At 43.2% G+C, this 10508-nt stretch overlaps 1 protein-coding gene across 2 annotated transcripts in view; it reads left to right on the plus strand.

Moving 5' to 3' along the window:
• Positions 1 to 4554: 4554 nt before the first annotated feature.
• Positions 4555 to 10508, plus strand: part of Agps (alkylglycerone phosphate synthase) — a 159120-nt gene continuing 153166 nt past the window's right edge. The window contains exon 1 of one of the 2 annotated variants that reach the window (XM_029557257.1): positions 4555 to 4902. In XM_029557257.1, coding sequence (XP_029413117.1) covers positions 4598 to 4902 — 305 coding nt within the window. In that variant the 5' untranslated portion in view covers positions 4555 to 4597. The remainder of the gene's footprint in view (positions 4903 to 10508) is intronic. The other variant, XM_008855325.3, reaches the window with a different exon arrangement.

Consider the following 10508-nt stretch of genomic DNA (forward strand, 5'->3'; position numbering starts at 1 on the left):
AGGAGGCTAGTTCATAAGATATTTCAGAAGAGGAAGAAAGAAGCATTCCTACTGTTACAGAGTTTGGGACCACTGGGAAGGACCACTCAGACTTAAAAAGTTCCAAATCAGCTGAATCTATTTAGCTGGCCAGGGACAGCACACTCTGAGCCAATTTAGGGAATGCTGCTCTAACTGGGAGGAGACAGGAGATTTTAAAAGTAAAGTCTAGAAAGCAAAGTCCTTGGTACAAGACTTTAGATGTTAAAATTTTATTAGAAGTGTAAAGAAAAGTCCTCAGGGCAGGCAAGCTGGTAATCTTGGCAGCTGCCTTTGTAAGGGAAAAACACAGAGGGAATCAAAGATTAAAGAGAGAGAGAGTTTAATAGTACTTGAGTTTAATTACTTCATTGCTTATAACTTCCTGGGCAAGAGCCACTCAATTCTGGGAAGGCTAGACTGAGACATAAGGGTGCCTGGAGATAGATAACGGGATGTGGGCTGCCGCCCCAGGGCGTGACCTGTGATAAGTCATGGGTAGGCATGTGAGAGATAACAGAAAGCAGTCAGAAATGCTTGTGTAAATAAGAGATTACAGAAATCAGGAAACTGACACGTACCACCCAGAGGGTGACACACATGAATTAGCTTAAATCTATAGGTTAGGTATTTTAAAGCTATTGGTTGTGTGAAAATGCGTGGGCTCTGGTACAACGGCTGTGAAAATCCTATATAAACTTTGCCTGAAGTTGCTTCAGGGTCGATTGCTCTAACCAGGCCTGTGTGTCTTGGGAGGACGGACGACCCCAGCTAGCTGGCTTAGTAAAGGCTTTGCTTGAATTACATCTCCATGCTTGTACATATTGTTTTCCTGGGAAGCCCACGGAGTCTCGGACCCTAACAAGGCAAGAATAGTTAGCATTACAAGTGTTAGGGAACCAGAAAAAAAAGTCACAACAGGGAAAATTTCAAATGTCCATTGGAATTTCTTGACGAGAGCATTCAAAACCATCCCTCTATTAGGTTTCTCCTAATTTTTCTTTTGTCTGCCAAGGCTGGACTCGAGAGTGATGGACTCAGGATTTGCTTTCAGGCATTTTGATAGCTGTTGGAGTGGCTAGAATCAGTCTTCTACATAGGGAGAGAAAATACATTTAGCCATCATTTTAGAACAATAGTAGCTGCAGGTGGACACTACAGTATTGGAGACCAAGAATTGAAGTCTTACACCTGAGCAGCATTTTCTTGTTAAGAACAAAATCATTACTGAGAAATAATTGTCTAAATAACATTTTACCTGGACTTAAGTCTAATGTCTGGGAAATGCAATCCTTTGGACTCTTAAAGAAATATACAGATTAATTTTTGGTTATACTTTCCTTTTGGGTGTTTAAGGCCATACAGTTGACCCAAATAAACCAGTTTACTTTTATTTTAAGGTCGGTTGAGGAGCTGGTCCTTAGGGGTCACCTGGGCTTGGGGGAGAGCCCCCTGGCTCCTTAGGCTTTTCTTTTACCAGTTCCATCTACATGAAGGTAAGTCAAGAGGTTCTGCTTGACTGGGGCTTCGCTTGGAAGCATGGAGGAAATGTTTCCTGTGTTGACCCTCCTCTTTGCAGACTGGACACCGGTTCAAGTACATCTTCTGGGGTCTCCATGGCCTCCCTGAACAAGAGGACAGGTGACTCGCCACAGTTACAGGACATATCAAGAGATTCCCATAGTCCCTTGGGACATTGTCCATCTTCCAGGGCAAGGAACAAAACTGTCCCTCAAGCCCCTTTGTCCATATTAGTATGGGCCTTTAAGTATGGTTATTAACCATCCAAGAAGGTCAGTTGCACCAGCCTGGTACCTTTAATTACTGTGTAATATATAGATAAAGCTTGAACAAAACCCAAACATTCTCAATAAACATTGACTGGAAGAGATTTACCATCACAGGTTAACTAGGCACAGGCCAGGAAAGGGGCCTTAAAACAAGAATTTCTTAAGTCTGTCTCAAGTGAAGGCTGTTTTATTACAAACAGAAGCAGTCTCCTTTTCTTTCTAGTTTCCCATACCCTGATTTACAGTTTTCGGAAGGAAGGGAGGCATTATATCACATACCTATCGGTCCCTTTTTTTTTCCAGTTTCCCATACCTCAATTTACAGTTTTCTGAAGGAAAGGAGGCATCATATCACATACCTACAGACAGGGAATAAACTTAATCAGAATTCAGACCAAGCTTCACCGAAACTGTTTTCTTCTAGATTGCATACATCTGGTTCAAGGAGGCAGACCTAGTTTTTCTTGAGTCAAATCATTCTTGTTATGGGTAAAAGGAAGTGCCAAAAGTAACATTTACATAATACAGAGAAACATAAAAGACATCTTTCAGTACTCATGGTAACCCAATACTTGTTAGTACCCATTTAATCTAAATCTCCAACTCAGTGTGTAGTACAAGCCAGGAGTGGACTGAAAATTAACAACTCTGTATCTCCATAAACCTGTTCAAATGTTTAATAAGTTTATTTAAAATGAATTTCATTATCCCTTTTATCCTGGAAATATTTTGTTATTTTAATTTTTATATATAAATCTTTTACTACTATAGTACCTTTTAAATTCAGGAGACCAGCATATAACAGGAATAAGTGTAGTAGCATGAAGAACGCATTTGAGATAACACATAATAATCAAGTAAATGGCTAAGTTATAGCTCTTTTATGTTAGGCAAATTCATAATCACTTCCTATGATCCCAAAGTTACACCAAATTATTATTACCATGATTATTTATTTTCTTGAGACAGGGTCTCCCTGTAGCCCCAGCTGGCCTGGAACAAGTGCTCTCAAGTGCTGAGATTAAAGGCATTTGCTACCATCTCCAACCTATACACCAAATTAATAGCTGTGAAAATATCATACAGATATAATTTAACAACTTTTCTATTGGTATTCATCGGTTTGTTTTCATTATGGCTTGGCATCTCTTTATACTTGAGTCTCAGATGTATAAAAGCTGTAAAAGCCAAGTAATATTTATCCCATGGAACCACATGAAGTCTCTGTTGAATATTATCTTTTTTTCCCCTCCAAAAGACACCTTTTCAAATATAGAAACCATCTCCGCAGGGTGGATGAGATGGCTCACTGAGCAACTTGAGTTCCATCAGCAGGACCCACATGATGGAAGGAGAACAGATTACTACACGTTGTCCTCTGACATACACACACACACACACACACACACACTAATAAATGGGATAAAAATGTTAACAAAGGTTCACACTGGGGTTAGTTCTCCAACAGCAATTTGCCTAGCATGTAATCCATACTTTTTAACCAATTGGTCTCTTTGGAAGTTGAGTGTAAATTTTGTCTCTGAAGTTGGGAAGACCCCAGAGGCCCGTTGTCAGCATCTAGTTTTAGGTATAAGGCACTCTTAAGATTCCTTTACTAGTATTTTTCTTTTTGCTAGTATTGTGGAGGTGGAAAGCTTTTGCAATGTGATGGTAATTAAGAACTTTGGAGCAGGAAGAGCTCCTAGACAAGAGATAGACTGGGGAGATCAGCTGGAGTCTTTCTGCTTCCTGCCTGCCTTCTATGGTCGACCCTGAGGGAAGTCTTTGTAATACCTGTGGCCATATGTTACCTTGCTTAATTATCACATGTACCTTTTACTTAATCTCCACCTATGTGCTGTTCTTTTACTTGTACTTCCTCACATGAACATAAAAACCCCTAAAACTGGAAGGGGGTACTGACTCCTTTATGGAAGGATCCGTGGGTCAATCCGCTAGTGTAAAATTAAATCCCTCTCCTCACCTGACTTTGGCTGCTGGTCTCTAATTTTCCCATAACACTAAGAAGGCAAAACTTGAAGGTATTGACACCACAGATTGTGACAATGACCACTGTAGGTGGGACCTTTTAAGTTACTTAAGACACAGGTGAAAATGGTTAAAACTGTCTCTTTGAAATCCCTGTAATTTACTAAGTACCATTCTCTAGACATGACGTACTTGTTTATCATCAAGAACTCTTAAGACCAACTCTTGGGTAATTTTATCTGCAACAATAAAAAGTTTGCCTCCAATCCAGCAACTAATGGAAACCGAGTTGAGTTGCAACTCGGTTTTAGCATTTAAGCTAGTGCGTTCTTAGACTAGTTTATGCTGCAGAGCCTGTTTCTTCATCAGTAAAATGAAGCTTATTTGAAATCTAGCATTGAGCACAGTAGGTAAAGAGAAAGGAAAAAGTGATAGAGATACCGGTTGGGATTTGGCCCTGCAGGGGAAAGCAGAAATAGTCCAGAAGGAACTCAGGAAGGGACCACTCCTTAGGCTACGGGCATTTGTTCCCTAAAACGCCTGCAGGGGCTCAGGCCACACCCAGGATGTCACACCCTCGAGCTTGGCCCCTGGGGCGCTGGCGGTTTGGCTCAGGCCCAGCCCTGCCCGGCCAAACTCAGCTTCTCTAGGACTCACTTACCTGCTTAGCAGGTGCGTCTGGCCAAGGCTCGGCGGGTGGGCGGGGCCGAGGGCACGGTGGGTGGGGCCAGAGCCCGTGAAGCTCCTGGCAGGACCCCACCGGCAGTCGCCGCGGTGGCTGCCGGGATGCGCCGCAGCGAATGGTAGCGCTAGGCGCTGCTCTGAGTGACCTTTCACCCGCGCTCAGCGGCCTCAGGCGGCTGCACAAGGCGGAAACCATGGCGGAGGCAGCGGCCGCAGCGGGCGAGATGGGCGCGGGCGAGCGGGAGCCGGACGCGGACCGCGCGCGCCGGCGTCTGCGGGTTCTGTCAGGCCATCTGCTGGGCTGGCCCCCGGAGGCTCCGAGTACCAATGAGTGCAAAGCGCGGAGAGCTGCGTCGACGGCCGCAGCGTCGCCCGCCGCCACCCCCGCCGCTCCCGAGTCGGGCACCATCCCCAAGAAGCGGTGAGTAGCGGGCCGGGGAAGTACCGTGTGGAGGGAGGCCTCGGCGGGCCTGGGCTGCGGAAGGCCACGGGAGTGGCGAGGACTTGACATGGTGGGCGGAAGGCATCTGGTCCCTGCAAGTACCATCACCTCCTGGCAGAGTGGACCAGACCCAGGACTGTCAGAAAGGCGCGGGATGGGGTGGTAGGTTTGGTCTCCATGGAGGTAGTACAGTTGTTGACCTCTTGATCAAAAAATGATGCCTGAAACTCATTCTCTATCCTAAAAGATATTGGAATGGGTGGCAGGGGCTCTCTTAAACGCCTCCGAAGAGGTTTAAGTTTGCACTAGATAATCAGGGATTTCTGCTAATTCTCGAAAGCCGGCGTGCGAAGATGAAGTGGGGTGGGGACCACTAACGCTCTCGGAAGAGGCGATGACTGGTTTCTTGAAGGGTAGACTTCCGCTTCCTGAGGGGCAAGGTTTTTAACTTTGAGGGAGGAAACCAGTGAGTGAATTTGAGTAAGAAGCAATATACTGCAAACGCTAGTTAGTGACTTAGAGTGTGATATTCTAGCTACTTAGCTTTGTAGAAAGCTTGAAGACGGGCTTGTGGATGAGGAATATTTGTAAAATGTTAACCTCCGACTTTTGGAGTAGATCTAAATCTCTGATGTAAGTTATTGGGAGATGGTATTTTTTGAGATTATCATCTTGGAAAAACTTCCAGAGTGAAAAAATGTGGTGCTGACGTTAATGAGTACTTTCAAAATGCCAGAAATGGTGCTGAGTCCATTATTTCATGTTCTCTGTCCTAAGCTATTAGGTAGGCGGAGTATTCTCCCAGATGAAGAAATTTGAAAACCAGAGATTAAGAAGTCTGCTGCAGGCTTAGCAAGTGTCTTTGTAGCAGGTTAGACTTCTAAAGTGCATCAAATTGACTTCAGTTTAGACAGCTTCATTAATTCAACGTGTGTAAGTCCTTACTATATACGTAATGCAAATATTCTAAAATTTCACTTTTTGCTATAGGGCACTAAAGTTGTAATATAGTGTGATAAAAAATTTAGCTGATAATTGAAACACACAGTCACTTAGTGTAGTTTTGAGGACAAAGGCTTGCCTTGAGTAAGGATTGTCTGTGTAAATCTTGAAGTTTATATTGAAAATAGGTGGCCAAAGGGGAGCAATGTTCATGGTGGACAAACAGAATGGTCATAGGTAAAGAGTGAGAGATTAGGGAACTGCTGGGAGTTAAGAGAATGATGGCTCATGAAGGCTTGAAAAGTGAAACTTGTTTGCAGGGTATTATGTGGGGCAGAACATTAGAAAGACCACATTGGGGTGGAATTAAAGATTAGACCTAGGTTTGAATTCCACTGGACTATTTTACTTGTAAGATTTTGAACAAGTTAGCGTTTCTCAGAACTTTGGTCCCCTCTTTTTAAGAAGATGATGCACTTGCTTTGCATTTTTGGTTTGAGAATGGAAAAATGCAGATTTAAAAGATCAAGTGCTTGGTGTACTGCTTGATACATAAGTTCTCAATAAATAGTAGCTTTCATTTTTATTGTGCCCCAAAACAGACACTGGTTATGAATCTGTTAGCTCAATGAATAGTGAATGCTGGGATTCTGAACTAAGACATACCATTGAAAAATATGGGAGGTACGTTTTCCAGAATTTGATTATTTGGTGGTAGGAGAGAGAAATGAAGGAGCATGTCTATCCTGTCTTCATTGATGTACTATTAGCTGTCATGGGGTTTATGATTTTTCATTTTCCAAAATGGCTTCATATTCATGAATGTCTTCTCATTTACACACATCTGTGTGTGCTTGAACTTTGTGTGTGTGTGTGTTTCCCTTTAAGACAGGGTCTTCCTGTAGGCCCCCCACCCCAACAGCTGACCTGGAACTCTCTATGTAGACCAGGCTGGCCTCAATCTCATAGAGACCTGCCTGTCTCTGCCTCCTAGTACTGGGGTTAAAGGTATGCACCACCATGCCTGACTCTGTGATTAAACTTTTTTTTTAAATTTTTTTTTTAAATTAAAAAAAATATTTATTATTTTTATGTATATGCACATATCGCCTGCACATAGGTAAGTGCACCCATGTTGTGCAATGCCCGCCCAAGATCCCCTGGAATTGGCGTTATGGACAGTCGTCAGCTGCCATGTGGGCGCTGGGAATCGAACCCGGGTCTTCTGCAACAACACCCAGTGTTCTTGACTGCTGAGCCATCTCTCCAGCCAGCCTGATTAAACTTTTTTAAGAAAATATTTTTATTAATTGTTTCATACAGTTTATTTTGATCTTATTCCTCCCTTCAACTTCTCCCAGATCCATCCCCACCTCCCTACCCACTCAGCTTTGTGGTGTTTTTTTTTTAATTTATTTTTTTCTGTCACTTCATCTAGTCCAATTTGTGTTGCTCAATTACTCTTGATTGTGGAACCAGCCTTGGATTGTGGTTTACCTACAAGGGGTCACACCCTTAAAACCGACTCTTCCTCTCCCAATAACTACCACATGCTAATAGCTCCTCACATTGGGGTAGAAGTTTGTGTTCACCTTCCCCCTCCATAGTGGGATTTGTCTGGCTTGAACTTGATCAGGTCTTGCTTGTGAATGCTGGCATAATTGCTGTGAGTTCATTTGTACTGCTGCCTCGCTCTCTGGAAAACACTGTTTCCTTGTAGTCATCCACCACCCCTGATTCTTAAAATCTTTTACCCTCTCTTCTTTGAAGATCCCTGAGCTTCTGGGATTTGGGGATGCAATATAGGTGTCTCATTTAGGGTTGAGCACTCTGTAGTCTTTTATTCTTTGCATGTTGGCCAGTTGTGGGTCTCTGTATTAATTACTTTCTACTGTAAGAAGAAACTTCTTCAATGAGAGTCGAGAGATGCACTAATCTGTGGGTATAGCAATAAGTTATTAGGAGTCATTTTAATACTATGTCCATTTAGTAGATTATTAGTAGAAGGTTCTCGCCTAGGACCCATGATCTATCCAGCCACAGGCTCTTATCCCTGATAACAGTACCAGGCATGGGTTCTGTCTCATGGATCAGGCTTTAGATCCAGTCAGAGGGTAGTTGGGTGCTCCTGTGTAACATTCATGTCACTATTGCAATAATGGGCATATCTTGCCAGACCAGTAGTTATTGTAGCTGGCAGGGCTCACAGCTGGGTAAGACTGATGATTACTTTTTTCCTGCGGTACTATGAAAGCTAGCCAGCAGGGATGAGGCTTCCAGGTCAGTACCTGCGTGATTTCTCCATTTCTTCAAGCACTTAAGTTTGTGCTGTCTTCAGCACTTACTTTGTACTGAAGCTTTTGCCGTCAGCATTTAGAGAAAACAATAATGTTCTGGGGTAATGGATAAGGTTTCTTAGAGCTTATGGTAACTGCTCTCAGGGGGCCCTTGCATACCTTCAAGTCAGTAGCCTGGGCACAACTGCAGCCCGTTTATGGCATAGGGTGTAACTGGTGGGCAGCTCTAGTCTTTGGTTCAGGGTTAGGAAGGTAGTAGTAACATCTAGACCTGTAGAACTACTTTGAAGTTTAATCAAAATACTTGTATTTCGATCAACACAAAGCACAACACTAACTTGTGTTAAGTGAAACACAAAAGCTTTTATTAGATGAAACATCAAAAACTTTATCAGAGAATGATCTTTCTACCTTGATTGTTGTTCACTGAGAAACCTAGGCTTGCTTTCCATTTCTTGCTGCTTAGCTAGGTCTCAACATCTACAGCAACAGAACTGAGCCTAAAGGTTTGGAGCAAGGAGGAACCAGAGTAAGGTGTGATTACAACTGTATGTCAGTGGTTTTGGAATCTTTTGGTGATTTGTGTGATGTGTTCTCTTTCATTACTTTGGATAGTGGTATTGGTTATAATTTCTATACTTTCATTCCTCTTGGGGAATAGTCATGCATGTATTGATTCAGTGAATATTTTCAGATAAGTTGCTTTATGACAAGGACTGTGCTCAGTAGGAGATAAAGAGATAAATGCTTAGTCTCAAAGAACTCACAATCTAGAAAGGGAGATTACAAATTCCAGTAGTTTAATTAGAGTCACTGTAGATGAAGGTACAAGCGGAGCACAAAGGAATGAAAGTGATATATTCTATGGTGTTAGAAGTTTTCTTTTTTTTTTAAACTTATTTTTACTTATGTGTATGAGTGTTTTGCCTGTATGTATGTAAGTGTACCGTGTACTACATGCATGCAGTGCCCACAGAGGCCAGAGGAAGGCATCAAATCCCCTGGAACCGGAGTTACGGTTGTCTGTTAGCTGCCATGTGGGAGCTGAGCACTGAACCAGGGGCCTCTGCAAGAGCAGTCAGTGGTCTTAACTGCTGAGCCATCTCTCCAGCCTTGAGAAGTTTCCTGAAGGAGGTTTAAATAATATTGTGGATATTTTGGTGGGTTGATCAGATGGTGGGAAAAGGGGCCACCATATGGCAAAGCAAAGGAGGTATGGAAGTGCATGTTGTGTTTAGGTGGCTGGACAGACATTGTTGGAGAGAGAGGAGTAAAGTGAAAAAAGGAAGGCAATGGCAGGCCTTGAGGACTTTGGCTTGTAGGTCATCAGTCCAGTTTTTCATGTATGTACTGTACAGCAGTGAACAAAACTGTGCCCTTATAGAACTTATACTCTAGTTGGAGTAGAGACAGTGGACAAGTAATAAAGCTTGTGAAATGGTGGTAAACATAATGAAAAAGCAGCTGAGGGGCTGGTGGATAGAGAACGCTGAAGGATAAACTGTTCAGTGACATGATCAGATTGGATTTGTTTTTTTTGAGATAAGTCACTCTAGCCACAGGCACAAAGAATGAGTTGGAGCAAGGTAGAGGTGGACATGGGGAGATCACTTAGGGGAGACTATTGCATCACAACAAGTGGGAAATAATAAAGGATTAAAATATCCTGACAGTGAGGATGGGGAAGACAGGATGGGGTTGAGAGTTCTGGAAGTTGGTGCTTTAGGTAATACTTTAAACTTATGTCACTAAGCTAATGATGTGGGTTTGGAAACAGAACAAAATTAAAAATGGGCCTGATGTGGTGGTGCATGCCTTTAATCCCAGCACTTGAGAGGCATGGGCAGGAGGAACTCTGTTTGAGGTCAGCCTGGTCTGCATAGGGAGTCCTAGTCCAACCAGTGCTACACAGTGAGACCCTGTCTCAAAAAACAAAAACAAGTGGATTGGAGCGATGACTTGGGTTAAGAGCACTTGCTGCTCTTGCAGAGGACCTGGGTTCTGTTCCCAGTATCCACATGGCAGTTAACAGCCATCTATAACATCAGTTCTGGGGGCTCCGACATCCTCTTTTGGCCTCTGTGGGAATTGCGTAGACCAGTGGTACAGGCAAAACACTCATATACATAAAAGATAAATACGTAAGTTAAAACGCACACACACACACACACACACACACACACACACACACACACCGGGCATGGTGGTGCATACCTTTGGTCCCAGCACTTTGGAAGCAGAGGCAGGCAGATCTCTGTGAGCTCGAGGCCAGCCTGGTCTCCATAGTGAGTTCCACAGGCCAGCTGGAGCTACAGGGAAACCCTGTCTCAAAAAGACCAAAAAAAA

This window comes from Nannospalax galili, unplaced genomic scaffold, assembly GCF_000622305.1.
Source record: "Nannospalax galili isolate Female #2095 unplaced genomic scaffold, S.galili_v1.0 scaffold346, whole genome shotgun sequence".
Taxonomy (NCBI): domain Eukaryota; kingdom Metazoa; phylum Chordata; class Mammalia; order Rodentia; family Spalacidae; genus Nannospalax; species Nannospalax galili.